General features: G+C 42.6%; 1 protein-coding gene across 1 annotated transcript in view; it reads left to right on the forward strand.

Annotated features, from left to right (window-relative positions):
• LOC146547256 (receptor tyrosine-protein kinase erbB-4-like) overlaps positions 1-15,852 on the forward strand; it is a 373,065-nt gene that overhangs the window by 237,566 nt on the left and 119,647 nt on the right. The window contains exon 4 of the mRNA XM_085263592.1: positions 14,344-14,478. Within this exon, the coding sequence (XP_085119718.1) occupies positions 14,344-14,478 (135 nt within the window). The remainder of the gene's footprint in view (positions 1-14,343; positions 14,479-15,852) is intronic.

Below are 15,852 nucleotides of genomic sequence, written 5' to 3' on the forward strand. Positions count from 1 at the left end.
TGACTCTTTTGTTTGTCCGCGCTGATTGGAGGGGCCTCTGGTTAATTTAGATGCAGGGAAGCCGGTGACAGAAGAGGGCTTATTAGGGTGAGCCCATCCGGCCTTAAGTGCAGAGTCTCCAGTTCCATTTTCATTTGCCTCCATTATTGAATTTGCTGGCTTCTCATTCACCCTGATTGCATTTTGTGTCACCTCTAAAAAAAAAAAAGGGGGGAAAGAAGAAGGTAGAGCTACTGTGAAACTCCGAAGGGACGCTCACACTGAGATGGTTCTGAAACCAGTTTGAGAAACGTCTCTGAAACTTTTCTTAATCTCGATGGCTGTGGAACCTGTGTGCCTGTGGGTGTCAGAGAAAAGGATGAATTTAGGAAAAAAGGGGGAATGTTTATGTCTCTGTGTGTGTTTATAACGTAGAGAGGGAGCGTGACAGATGGGTGGAGCAAGAGTGGGCGGAGGAAAAGAAGGAGAGTGATGGCAGGGATTCATTTAGCGTCCATTGAAGCTTTAGAAGTTTCAAAGAAAAAAAACAACAAAAAATTGTCATCTCTGCCGCCTCCGCCTCCTACAACGCTTCCATAATCTCCTAACGTGAAGCATTTTTCATAAGGATTCATCGCAAAACAATATCATTCGAGACTGCGAAATTTAATCAGGGGCTTTAAAACACAATTATGGTTATCAGGGAGGACACGGCTGCGAGCGCTCCCGGATCGTGGAGGAGGAAGGAGGTTGGGAGGGTGGAGATGGTAGAGTTGCGGTGAAGAGGGGGGATGGGGCGGGGGGAGGCGAAGGTGGAAGGGGGGGGGACCTCCCCCGCACTGTCTGCACCCCAGCGCTCCTCTCCCATTTGTCACCGAGCGCAATATCTCTTTGGCTGGCAGAGCTAATAATGGAGAAGTGTGTGTGTGGGGGGGTGGAAACGGGACTCTGGAGACCCACCTCCGCCTTCCCGTGAAGATCAGATAAGTTCTCCTCAAGTCAGAGGCCCAGAGCCACCGTGGATTTGCTTGTAAGGGCTGTATCATTTATAAGACGCAGCAGGAGCGGTTGACAGCTTTTTAGGTGTGTGAATAATGCAGGCCTTTATAAAAATGTGCAGCGGCGGGAGCAAAAGAAACGTTTTCCCCTCCTCCTGGAGAAGAACAACGCTTTACCCACTTTGAGCTTAGAAAAGTTCACTTCATTTCGGCCGCTTTCACGACCCGAGCTCTTTTGCTGATGTGTTGCTTTTTATGTGTGTGTGTGTGTGTGTGTGCCTCCAGGCAAACCAGTGGTTGTTTTCTGTCTCTATTATCTTGGCAATCTGCAGCCATTTATCTACCAGCGGCTCGTTTGCAGGCTGGAGACTTAACAGTTATTCACGGGATTTGGAAAGTCGTCTTCACTTAAGCAGCTACTTTCTCAACACACTGGGTTGTTTTTTTTTCACTCCCCCCTTTTTCCCCCCTCTTTATAGCAAACATGCTCCAAGGCACTGTACAGTAAAGTTCTTCACAACTACACACACACAAACACACACGGAGGGTTTCCTCGGGGACCGACTGCTTGTTTTCTAGTCACATCATGTTTTCACCTGAAGTCGTGGGCCTGAAGTCTTACTGTAAATTGCCCGAGCAGAGAAATCCGCAACTTTAATTACGGCGTTTTGATTTTGCTCAGATTGGCCAGGTGCATACACATCAGTGCACACTCAGATCCTGCCAACCATAGTACCAATTAACTATGCGGTTCATGCGCACACACACAAACTCGGGATTCCCAAACACTGTGTGTCTTTTGTTCAGGAAATCTTTTTGTTCTCTCTCTGCTGGAGTGGAGGCAAGTATATGGCGGGCATTCCAGCCATAAGATAAAAGAGACTTTTTTACACTAGAATGAAAAAATGAACTCTTTATTGTTCCCCTGGTCTTACTGATCCCATTGCGCTGTATGCTTGTAGCCTCCTGTCTGTGTGTGTGTGAGTATTTGAGTGGAGTTCAAAGTGCTCTACGATGGATGCCAGTTGGCTTAGCACAAGGGAATTTTGTGGGTGGATATTTTGTGTTTTTGTTGTGGATCCCATTCTTGGGAGGATGGTGGAAGTAGTCAGACTAAGGTAACCACTTTTTGTTTTATTCTGTCTCCAACTAAGTAAACTGTTAGTTCAGTCATTCCATTAAACTCAGCCGCAATCCCAGCAGATCAGCTCTTCTCGGTGCCATCCTACATCTGTGGATTTATGGGCTGATACTCTTTCACCAATCCATATTAAAGCTGCTTTAGGCTGTTGAACCCTCTGACGTGCAGGCCTCGAGAGCAGCTGGCAACCCCTAACAACTTCAACTCGCTCGGGAAAAAAAATATATTCCCCAATGGATTGGCAAGCGAAATCTGGAAAACTCCTTGTGATTTTTTGCTTTGTTTTCCACATTCAGATTGCTGTTGTTTGCTGTTTGCATGGAAGATGCTGCAAACAAATCAGTACTAACTTACTGGGTGATAGAAAAGTGCAGTGCAAACCGAAGACCAAGAATATTCACCTTCAAAGTTGTGCATCACCACTGGAGCCAACACACTTCAAAAGGGAGAACTTTTACTTTGGTTTGTGTCACACTTTTCACACCACGTTCTCTGCCAGCCTCTCTCCCTTCTGACGACTGGGGTCCTTTCCCAAGTAAGGAGATGCACTGCAGACATATTTGGTGTCCAAGTCCGTGGCCATCCAGAACTTGATCCCAAATTTGTCTGGCTTGGTTGCGATATACTGTGTGAATGGACAACGAACCTTGGTAGGGAACAGCTGTTCATCTATGGTCATGTGTTCTCCTGGAGTGAAACTCTTAGCACAGTTCTCGTTGAAGCGTGTCCAAATGTCGGAGATCGCCGCAAATTTGTCTGTTTTCACCCGTTCTGCCTGCGCGTCCTTGTCATCAAATCGAAGGTGTTGCATAATTGAAATGAATCTATCTCGGGGCATTGTCTCTTTGATTACTGGCACCAGAAATCTTTCTGACCAGCAATCCACAATGACACCAACAGGACACATAATTGCTCTTACAAACAGGATTGAAATGAATGCCATCAGTTCATGAATTGACAAATTCCAGTCTGGCTCTGTTCTGCGGGCTTGATGTACCGCGCACTCTCGATGGTCTGCAGCAATCCCACGTCTAAGAGGCAAACGAAGCTTTGGAGCACACTTGTAATCTTACGCTGTCAGAAGATGCAAGATAAACAAATAGAAAATGGTAAATTTGCATGAAGCTCACTCTAAATGGGTTTATTTATAAATATCATATGTAATATGGCAATGACAAACCTTAGCAGACTCTGTGGGTCCAGCTTGCGCAGTGAAGCACGAGCTATTTGTTGCTGCACTGGGCATTCCAATGTTCTCCTCAACCCACACAGTGCTGTCTTTTGCCGTGTGGCTCTGGCTGGGCTTCCCAGTATCACGGGGCCTCTTCTGTGGAGGCATATTGGGTTCTTGTTCCGTCTCCTTTTCAGATTCTTCTGAGGAGGTATCAGTGGCCTGCTGGACAAATGAAACCTCTCCTCCATCAGAATATGCTTCGTCCATTTCCTGAAGCAAGGCAAAGCCTGTTGCGCGGAGAGGTTCTTCCTGCGTGGCAGTGATACGGAGGCCATCCTGATGTGTGTTCTCAGAAATGCAAACAAGAAATGATTCTCCCGCCTGGGTCGGTCTGCTTTTATGCACAGCACTGTGCTGTAGTCAAGCAATGCCACTTCCTCACATACACAGTGACAATGGAACAATGGAAGATCTGTGCTGAGAGTCAAGGAAGGTGTGAATGTGTGTCTTTCATATTTGCAGGTCAGTCAATGTGTGGGATATTTTGTATAGATACGGCAGGCATTTCTGAAAGTTGTAACACAGAGGTTAAAGGAGCTTGTAAAGAAAAGCGTCTGGACTTCTTAAAGAAGTCTTTTTTCCTACTCAGAAATCTACCAGTGACAGAAGCAATTGTAAGGAGGTTTTAGGTGCAGCACCATATACCTCCTTGCTGCGAGTTTTGTCTTGTTCACGCACCATCTTGTCTGGGAATACACATTTTTCCATAGCAACCTGTAGTTGCCAAGTGTTCATTGACCAATCTCTAGGGTTGCATGACCAAAGCCTTAGCAACTGATTTGACTGGAAAATATATGTTTTTACCTTTGACTAATGGTTTCCAGATGGTCACAGACCAGTCTCTACACTTATGTGAGTTGTGCTTTATAATCACTGTGCATTTGCACATTTTGCAACCCACCTCCACTCAAACTCATTCTTTTACCATTGCATAAAGCCTTCTCTTTACTTACAAGATGGGTAAGTTGGGTGGGGGCCTTGCTGCTACTTTCCATGCCCTGTGCTCTCTCTCTCTGCCTTACTCATTCTGAATGTGTTCATGCAAAGTTGGGGCGATCCTCAACACCAAATATAAAATATCTCAAGCAGAAATGACTTCCTTCTTTTTACTTTTGATTATAGTTGGTCTGACTGAACAGTTAGATTGAAAATCAGCACAGCAAACAGAACACAATCTCTCTGCCTCTCCGTTTCTGTAACTTTACTTCATTGTCTCTCTAGTGAGTCATTATTTTCCAGAGTCACAGATTTGTTGCCGTTGCAGTTGTGTAATGTTCATCGGTGTTCCCTGAAGAGGTTGCACTCTAAGAAAATGAAGGCAATTTGTTTCATTCCCCAGTTCGGCACCTTCTGTCATGCCAGCTGTCAGCGCTGTGTCACAGGCCACACAGAGCACCAGGAACTGATGCATGTAAATGACTACAAAGAGCTTACACGTCTCTTAGACAACACACATACACACACATACCATAATTCTGAGATAAAAGACAATGTTCAAACAATCCTTTTGCCTGCTGAGTCTCCAGTAAAGGCTTCTTGAAAAAATATATTTGTGAAGGATGACAATACTTGTAAATTCACGCAGCATTAATTCCCTCAGCGCTAAACCACATTCATGCAATCCTTTCCTTTCAGTTACTGTATTTCCCTATTTTTAAAACAAAAGATTATTTACTCTGACTGATTCTTTCCACTGTGTTAAAAATGCTCTTCTGTGTCAACGCTGAAATACTGTTTGTTAATGCTTCAGGATAAAAGTCTTAAACATTCACAACTTGAGGTTCTGCAAGCTGTTAAAATACTTTTGACAATAATGGGAAGGGATTCAAGTTCACTGGACCCAAACTGATCAGCCTCAAGATTAAAACCACATTCGTAATATAGTGTGGGTCCCTTCCCTTGCTTGCTGTGGCATTGGCATACAACCTATGCAGATGTCCTGTGGTGTTTGCCACTGGGACATTGGCAGCAGAGTGGGTGATCCATGGATTAAGCTTGCTCCAGCTTCTCAATTGGGCTGACACATGGGGAGTTTGGATGCTGGGTTAATACCTCAAGCCTAGTTTATGGTCACTGCATTGGATGTTGTGCATCACCACAGCCTCTTAACCATTTGTGCTGGTGCTTGAGAGACAAAGCGCTCGCTTCAATCTTAACCCGAATGAAAGGTGTCGCAACTCAGGCGCAACCACTAGGAGAAAAAAGAATTGAGAAAGTCAAAACAGGAAGCAAAGTGATTGTGGCGTTATTTTCAGAATTGTCTCTAGACAGTCATTTATGTTTGCAAAATCTCCCTCTCTGTAACATAAGAATCATCCCTCTGGTGACTAAATGACCATCTGAAATGACACCAAAGCGAAGAATGGCAGTCATAACGTCATAAGAGCAGTAATGTTGGGTGTTAAGGAGGTGTTGAGTTCTTTTTGGGTTTTCTTGAGCTGTTATTTGAAGTTTTTGTGGTGCTGCTGGGTAGTTGAGGTTGTGCTTGGTCTGCACTAAAGTTGAAGTTGGTGGTATGTGTCAAATTCAAATTCAAATTTAATTTGTCACACGCTCTCGATGGTGCAGGAGTAAAAGTTCTTGAGCACCTTCAGTGGCAGATGGAAGTCTCTTAAGTCTTCTGAGGAAGACTTTCTTCATGTGCTAACGGCTGTCTAAATGACTCGGGTAAAGTTTGTAGCATGCGTGCTTGTTGTTTTTGTCTGCTTCCACTTGTCTTTGCACTAGGATGATGTCGGCGTAAATGTGCAGTCATATTCATTGTGTTCCCACTAGTGCTGTCAGTGTTAATCAGAAATGACGTTAACGCCACAACACGGCAAATCTCCATTAACGAGCTACCGCGGATCGCCCCGTGTGTGGGGCTGGACGGCCAACACGTTAACGAGCTAACTGCGCTAACGCAGTAGTTCCCACCCATGTAATTGAGCATTGCGTGGCACATCCGACATACTGTTTTACTTTTGTCCATGACGTGCTTACCTTCAGGGTCATACGTCACATGAAAACCAAAGGTCACATCTGAATGAGGGTGGGGGAGGTTCAATTTGCCATGTTGCCACAAGAGCTTAACTTCTGTCTTGCTAGCTAGCGCTGCGCTCAGTGGATCTGCGCTCGACAGTGCAGCCTAGGCGGAGTAGTCGAACGCAGATCCACTGAGCTCTCAACACAGACAGCATCATAAGAAGAAAAGTTGATAAAATAAATGAAAAATTTTGTATTGTTCGATACATATGCGTACCGAACCGAAAGCACTGTATTGAACGGTTCAATATCGATACGAGTATCGTTGCACCCCTAGTTATTTTCTCTTGCATAGTCTAAGCTTAAGGTACTCGCATTCTAAACATACCAAGGAGAGTGCTCTGTGAATCATATCCATAAAACTGCAAACAACATGAATGTCTCTCTGTAGTGGAGAATTTATGGCATTAAAGTATCTAAATTTATAAACAACAATCCGAACAAGTCGGAGACAATGTATTCCACTTGATTTATATGTGAGGGGAAAAAAAATCTCAAGAGGCTTCACAGTGCTCTCCGCATTTCGCTCTCAGTCACTGAGTGATTAATTGGCATTTAAGAGGTAAAGCTGCAGCTTAACTCTCCAGCTCTGCCGCAAATGTGAGGCTTTGTCGACCTGATGCAACTGATCTCCAAGATGCTCTTTGGTGTTGGACAGGAAGTAGTTATTGGGATTTTCTGCATTTATGTAACAAATTTCTCACTTTTGCCTGATTATTTCAGAGGCATTGTTTTCTGAGTGTTTTAAAAGCTTCTGGCTGTGTTCGTGTGTGTGTTTGTAAGACTGTGTGTGTGCTTGACTCACGGAAAAGAGGGCATCCGACTGTGAAAAGAAAGAGTGATCATCTCGATTTCTCTGTTCCCCATGCTCAGCAAGTCAGCCCATCACCGGAGTGAGAAAGTGCTTTTAATGCTGGAGAGGATGGGTGGGTCTGAAGGGGGTGGGTGCAGGGTGGAGGGTGACAAGTACAGAAAGATGATCGTAATACAAAAGGGCAGTGTGGATGGCCCGAATGCACTCAGCTTGAGTTGTGTGATATGTGACACACCCGCCCTCGAGACAAGACAATAACAGCAAATGCATGGACTCATCAACCGAGGACAGATCACTATTACGGACTTATTCATCAGCATAATTAGGGAGAGAAAGAGATGTGGGACAAGTGGCTCGCAGCACTGATGAAAGCTCATCAGCAGGCTCCCTATAGAGCTATGGCCACTGATTGGTGCTGGGGCCATCATTGCCTAGGACCTACTTCAAAATAGAGGCTCTTCGCTCTGCTCAACGACAGTAAAATGAACTTAATTGGCTTGCGAAAAGCAGCTTGGCACAGGGATCATTTTTATATCCCTAACAATCTGAACACTTATTGGCCTGTTCTCTACTATGTAAGTGTTGGATACACAATGCAAATAAATATCTCAGTGAAATCTTAAAATGCTGCTCTTACCTCGAGTTTTTCAAAAACATTTGTTCCTTATTTTAGTTTCTAACTTTGCATAACCGTTCAAGAGTCACAGAAACATTGTCAGGGCACTCCAACTTTATTTTCCTTCCCTCACTAATGTCAGTGACTCACTGCTTCTTAATGTCAGTGATCTGAAAATTAAAGTCAGTGCTGACCCCCGCACCCCACCCTCCCCCACCTCAGAGAAGAGCATAGAAAGCAAACAAAATGTTGAATATAATTATAGAAGCTGGGATGTGAAAAGGTTACTTCCACATCCGCTTCCACAGCATTATGAGGTTTCCTCAAGTGTTCAGCCATTAATTTCAGACCTGTGTTTTTGCCCTTTAATTGGTTAATTTATCAAGTTTAACGACAGCTCCCACACTTGTATTCGTTGTGCAGTTTTGTTTGTGCTCCAGAAAGTTCTCAGTGATAACTGAAGGGATACATATCTATTGATATGTCTGACTTCAATATACCCAGTGGACTGTCATGATAACCTATCGTATAAACTCTAAGGGGAAGAAAAAAGAAACAGCTTATTTACATTATCATTAGAAAGGTCATAAATACAAAATAAATACTACAAAAATCAGTAGTTGCCTGGTGATTTTATTGATTTTGTTTTTTCACATTAAGCAACCCATTGCAAGCAGCTGAAGTGGACACATGGTACCTCAACCTTTGGGCAAACACTTTCAGTCAACAGTCTGTGGCACAGCTATTTCAAAGGCAGCAAGATCAAAACTTAATTGCACACTTTCACAATAATTTTGATCATGCCATAGTCTCCAATGCTATGTAACTCACTGGCATTTTGGCTGTCCCTATCCTGTTTTTCTAAGCTGGATTTCATCTGTAGACAGCATAAAACATGGGTGTAGCTTCCAGGTCTAAAAAGTGAAGCTAAAATGGAAGTGCCTTAAGCATGCATGTTTTTTTAATGGCCACCAGTGGTTGATACCAATAGAGGTTTCATGAGTTACATCATGTGCATCAACTCGATAATGAACCCATCGCGATGTGTATATAAAAATCAGAAAAACAGCTTCATTTAATCAATTTAAATCCTAACATTGTTTCAAAAAGACCCTAAATTGAATAAGCAGAAGAAAATTAATGGATGTTTCAGAAAGAAGGAGGAGTTATGTTCATTGGTTAACAACCTATAATCGACAAATTATTGGCCAACGAATGTGCTGATTCACCATCAGTCCTGCCCTTCTCTTGTCATATCCAGTTTTGAAACACCAAAATGGCCAAAAGCAGCTTGAGCCTTCAGAGCAGGAGCTGCCCTTCCTGCTTTGGTCAGCTGGAGCTCAACTCATGTGAGAAAGTGGTTTTCATAGTGATTTGGTCATATTTGGACAGGAAGAGAGAACTGCAGAGTTATTAACTAACTCACACTGGCTTACAAGGTTGGATAGGAAGGAACATCTGTAATTTGCACTGATATTGAATGTTAAGTTTAATCAAACCAAATACTGGATCCCTGTCGCTCAAAGCAGTCAAGCTGTAAATAATGCATAACCTTAACCCCTAAAGTAAAATTAGGCTTTTTGACAAGTCTGCAAGACTGAGTTTTGGAGCCATTCTTCATTTTCTTCATTTTTCTTAACCCCCCTAAAGTCTCTTCTGACCATAACCCTTAACCCAAGCAGGTGGTTTAAATAAGGCTTACAGTGTGGATATTTAAGTCACTGTTTATCACTTTGAAACAAACCCTCATTTTATTCCTTGAATGCCCGCACTGTTATATTGTTCAGCAACACTTTTTTAGAGCTTGACTGCGCTAAATATGAAGCACCATCCTTTATGATGGAGCATTAGAGGGAGTCAGAAATGTGGGGTTTATGGGACTGAGTGATGGAGAAGAAAGAAAGTAAATGAATTCAATAAAGGTGGTGTCATTAAATTAAGCCATTTATTCCATTTTTCAGTTTTGCATTTGATGGAATTTCTCCAGTGATCTCCTCTTATTCCCCAGCACAGTTCTATATCAAATCTAATCTCTGATTCAGCATGACACTTCGACTTTTGCTATGTGATTCTTTTTTTCTCCATCACAGTGAGGCACTTTATTTCACTGCCAAGAGAGCTGTAGCAAAATGCTGCACCAGAAGCCGTCTTGAACCAAACATGACCTGACCATATGGCATTAGAGGCCTCAGCGGCCGTATACATGCATAAAACGGCATGACTAGGAAGTGTCACCCAGAGGAGCTGAAGTCTTTTGGTTGAACATATAGACGATCAAAAGGGAGACAGGAGATTTTTTTCTTTTTTGTACCTATTTTAGAGACTGCATAGTAGATCATAGTGTATTTTTCTATGGAGCTGAAATTAAAGAAGTGATGTGGAGCTTTGTGATTGATATGAATATTACTTCATCTCAAATCCTTCCTGCTTTGGTTAGCTGGAGCTCAATTCATGTAAGAAAGTGTCTTTCATAGTCTCCTATAGTAATATCCCACTCATTCAGACATTTTCTTTATCATTACAATGGGTGAAATCTGCTACTAACCAACGTATCTCTTAAAGAATAAGACATTTTATTGCACAATTTACAGATTCATACGTTGTAATTGCTTGGATTGGTTATGCATGTCATGACTGGAAGTTTCTCACTTTTTTTTTTTTACTGTAGAATGATGGTTACATCCAACTTTGACCACTGACCCTTTTGATTGGACTCCCACAAATTGTCATAAGTATAATGTGTCATCAAGACTGCAAGGCAAACAGTGTTAATTAAGGCCACCTTTCAGACCTTTGTCTCTGATATCAATGTGAGTTTTGAGTCTGTAGCCCAAGAATGATCAAACTACTGTTTGGTAAATGCATTGATGCAATGGCACCTTGCTAGTCCATTTGAACACTCAGAATTACACACTCTCTAGCATTCATATGCACACTCACTCCAGTGGATGTATTGGGGGCAACCAAGGGTTCACCTTGAACTTTGACACATGAACTGGGTTAGCCAGGGATCGATCTGATGACTTTCCGATTGGTATTGGATAGACTGTACCACCTACCACAGTAATTCTGCAGAATAAGAGTGAGCCGATGTCATTAAAGGTGCTCAGGTGTTGGGAAACTGAAAGACATGCTTCATGTAGGTCATGTGTTATTAACCACATTTCCCTAATGATAATAAAAAGCAAAATGAACCAGGATTTGGTCCACAATCTTAGTCAAGACTTGTCTGAACAACTATTCCATGATTTATCATTGCATTTGCTTAATATGTCCAGTTCATTTCACGACCACCACTGACCAGACCAGTTTTCCTGTATCAAATAAAATATTTCTATATCTAAGATCAAAATGATCAAAGTGAACAGAATTTTTCCGCAGTGTTTTACAAAATGAGTTTGAAGGTGCATACCGCAAAACCAAGGGAAGATGCATGACTAGGGTTCATGGTTGAGTCAGAAATAGTATATAAAAAGAGGAGGGCCTGGGGAGGAGGTGGGTTACAAAGCAGCTTGCAGATGGACAATCACTGTTGTGTAAAGTAATGTTTTCAATGCAGTGTATATGGGTTTCCTGAACTGATTGGGGGGTGATCGTGGCTCAAGTTGTGTCCTTGGGCAAGACACTTCACCTACCGCATACTGGTGTTGGCCAGAAGGGCCAATATATGGCAGATATGGCAGCCTCGCCCCACAGGGCAGCTGTGGCTACAACTGTAGCTTGCCTCCACCAGTGTGTGAATGTGTGTGTGAATGGGTGGATGACTGGGTGTGTAAAGCGCTTTGGGGTCCCTAGGGGGGACTAGTAAAAGCGCTATACAAATACAGGCCATTTACCATTGTGTGGAAAGGGTATTAAGTGAATCGGGAACCTCAGGAATTCGCATGACCTCAGGAATTCGCATGATAAGGTGGGGCCAGGTTTCACAATGAACACACCCGAAACTCTGGCTGATTGGGACCCACACCCAGTTTCACACCTTGGCTCAGGCGATTAGAGGATCATCAGGGGGTCCTTTTGTCCCTCTGTGGGGGGTTACTCCCACTAGGTTTATATCTGGGACTCTCCACCATTTGACCTTAGAACTGAAGAAGCTTCTCGGATGAGAGGTGAAACGTCTTCAAGCAACTTAAAGAAGTCCAGACGCTTTTCTTTGCAAGCTCCTTTGACTACGATGACCTGGATGACTGAGAACCTTCACAGACAGGTATTAAGTGAACCATTGTCTGATGTGGGTTGAGTAGGAAGGTACATCTGTAGATCAGATGAGATTGCTTAATGTGCAACATGTTTCCAGAGATTCATATATTCTGTCAAGTCTTTCTTTTCCAATTTCTTGCAATTGAACGATGGCCCCATGCTTGAAAACAGATTATAAATAAATGTAATTAAAGGAAAATTAGCTGAACCTTGCTTGTTTGTGCTTCACAACATTTACACAGCATTAAGAGTGCTTTATGTGCCTGTCAAACACACTGCACAAAACCTGCTTTTTAGTGTGTCGGCCTTTATTTACAATGCCGAACCAATACTATGTCTTTTTTCAGTTACTGGACAAAAAAGCCTTCAAAAGCTTTTCAAGGTGTTACCCTAGCATAGCACACCATTATAAATCCTCACTTGCAGCTGCAAAATATGAGAGGCAACATCTGCTGAGTCTGTAGTTTGACATAAACTAAAACATCCTTCAGAAACTTCAAGGCTTTACAGTGTTTTTATCTCATAGGCAAGACACGTAACAATCCAGCGAGGGATGCTCACTTCTAGCCAGTTGTAAAAAGAGGTCATTTTCAAGCAAAGTAGGGCCCACACCCAGTCGTGGTGGTAAGATGCCTGACACAAGCAAATGTCCGATGAGCCTGTGTGTGTGTAAAACCTATAATCTTGACCTGTTACGTGCTCCCTGATGACCTTGTCTATGTGCACAGTATGTCTGAACTAATGGGTTGTTTGTTCAAGGATCTTTAGAGGCGTGAAGCGGCTCAACAACAAAGCCCTCTATCACATGAAGGAGACTTAAGGGAAAACACGAAATGCACATATGGACACATCTGCCGTCTGAAAAATAATTAATCGGGGTTCGGTAACGGATGGCCGTTCATTTCACAGCTATTTTTGAATGCTATCAAAGCATGCTGATGGTGCAGTCCATGTGCTATTTGTACAAGCTTCTTCTTCCTTTTTTTTTCTCTCCAGCCGCCATCCATGAATGTTAAACACGCCCAGATAAATCGTCCATTGTGACGGGAACATGATTACATGAAGCTGCGGCTGTAGGCCATTCAGCAGGCAGACAGAGCGCCATGTCACCTCTAAGAGAGCTTTGAATAAATGTCCCCGTCTCCACCAAGGCCCACTTCTTTAATCAGGGTGTCGGATGGTAATGATTAGCTTCCTGTGTGTGTGTGTGTGTGTGTGTGTGTGTGTGTGTGTGTGTGTGTGTGTGTGTGTGTGTGTGTGTGTGCTTCTCAGCAGTCGAATCATAAGCGCACGCCGTTAATAATCTGCCTGGAGAGACAATGCCCTTCTTTACCTTCAGCTAATCCAGCCCTAATCTGAAGCACATTGTTGCTTCTTTTTTCATTATTAAATTTCATTTATTTTGACAAGTACTTTCATGGAATCATATTCAAGGAGAAGGAGATGCAAGATGATTGTATCTAAATCCCCCAAATAGGTTAAATTATATAGTCTGCTGGTATCCCAGAGAGAAAGAAACACAGATGGGGGCTGTTTTTTCCCTTCTGCTTTGGGTCACAACTCAGGAGGGGGGGATTACTGCAGCATCATTTCATTCAGTCTCTATATCCAAAACCTGGATTAGTAACTGGGAGAGGGATTAGAATGTATTATCACTATCCATGCCCAGGCATCTGTTAAGGGCACTGGTCCTTGAAAGGAAACATATTTTTGCTATTAAGCAAATGCTGGTTGAAGTGCCTGCCTTTGTCTTTGGTGTGTTGGCTCTCACTGTGGAGTAGGTCACGAAAAGCTCCAGTTCCAGTTATTTTCTATGAGACAGTTTGATTGTTTGGGCCGCTTAGGAGTCTTGAAGTTAATAATTCAACAATAAAAAGAAAAAAGTTTCAAGATTTAAGTGCATCTAAACTCCGAAGCTATGCGCTTTCTCTGCTCCAGTTTTAATTAACACAACAAGTATCATGTCTGCCTGTGACATTCAAACTCATTAACTCTGAAGATAAATGAAATTACTTAATAATACTCAGCGCATAATTAGGAAATCAGACTGGCGTATAGTAGGAGTTTCTTTAAAATCCATTTGCTTATTTTTATGAGGTACTTTCTATACAAATATCTTTGGACTTGGCATAGAATATCTGTGTGCATTTGTCAATAGCATTTATCGTCATGCTCAGATGCGCTTCAGGGAACAGCATATGCAGCGTGGTACTTTGAGACAAAGAGAAGAGTTAACCTTGAAGTATTGATTTTCTGCCATCGTGCACATGTACTCTATATCCACGGCTATGTGCTCATTTGTCTCTTTCTCTCTCCTTTCTGTTTCTCCTTGTGCAGAGATACTGAATGGGGGCGTTTATGTTGACCAGAACAAATTCCTGTGTCACGCAGACACCATCCATTGGCGTGACATTATCAAGAACCCCCAAGCTGAGCTGCTGGTGGTGCCGTCCAACAACAGCAACAATGGATGTGAGTACAGAGTGAGGGTGCAAACCGGTAGAACCAGTAGTTTTTGATTAGATTAACCTTCTGACCTCTAAGTCACTGGTGATGCCCCCAAGCAATGAACACTTAAGTTCTTGTTTTAAAGAAGAGGTAAATGGGATTTTATAGGCTAAAAGCACCCCGGTAGACCTGAAGTGGATAAATAGAAGAAGATGGATGAATGAAGGATGGAGGTTTCGGAACAAACCGGCAAGAAGCTATTAATCCACATAGCCAAAAGTATACATACAGACTCAAATATATACTTAAATCTTTTAAAAGTTTGGTGTTGAAAGTTCAATAATGTCTTTTAACTCAACAATACCAAGCCCTGTAAACTTCTCATTAGTGATCATGATAGACTACAACTGGTAGTTTCTCTTTGCCAGCATAAAAAAGGTTTGTTTGACAGCACTAATGGGGTTAAACACTATTCAAAGCAATGGGAAAGTCCAATGAATTCAGTGAAGCTCTAATAAGAATAATAGGAGATTTTCACAGCTTTGGAAGGTCTCTACCCGCCATTTCTAAACAACTGCAGTTTCCAAAATCATACATTCATTAAATATGTGTCATTCCACCCTGGAAATAAAACAAAATTACCATGACATTCATGCCCATGATGAGTGGATGTAACCTTCTGATCACAACTGTATATACGTCATATACAGGTTTAATATGACAGAAATACTTCATCTCTGGCACTGAAACCACATCCACAGCTGTTCAAACCTTCTGTTTGCATGGGGCAGCCAATTATAAGAAAGCTGGCTTAAGGAAAAGTTAAAGGAATCAAATAGGACTGTTTCAAGCAGTAAATGAATTAACAGGCAGTTGCACTAAGGCCCAGTATAAGATACCTAAGGTTCATTTTAACTGTGAATCATGCAAAGCTTCTCTACTAGAGTCCAAGAATAAAAATGTGGAGCAAGATATGAATGTAATAGGTGCCCTTTAAAGTATCGTCAGTGAAATGTTAAAGTGGCACATTCCAACATACTGTAGAAACACACACACACACACATCCAGCAGCAATCACGCCCTATCCTCATTCTGTTTGCCTGGCGGTCATTTGGAAGCAAAATCACATAGTGTTAGATCAGCGCGTGAACCTTTCTATTGTAGTGGTATGTTAACGACTTTGCAGCAAGGCCCATGGAGCTGCTGTCTGCTGTGGTCTTTTTAAATCTCAGTGAATCTGACAGCTGGTTTGAAGCTGCCCACTTCCCTTGTTACCCAACCGCCTCACCCCCTTTGTGGTCCCGGCTGTCCCTCAGCTCCCTCTGCTTTGGCCATAACAGGCGTCAGTATCCGGCGGACATTCTGTCAGAGGAACTGGCTGCTAAAGACAACTCTTTC

This window comes from Mchenga conophoros, linkage group LG23 (assembly GCF_057382185.1).
Source record: "Mchenga conophoros isolate Kocher_MC1m ecotype Shallow Benthic linkage group LG23, M_conophoros_male_GT1.1, whole genome shotgun sequence".
NCBI lineage: Eukaryota > Metazoa > Chordata > Actinopteri > Cichliformes > Cichlidae > Mchenga > Mchenga conophoros.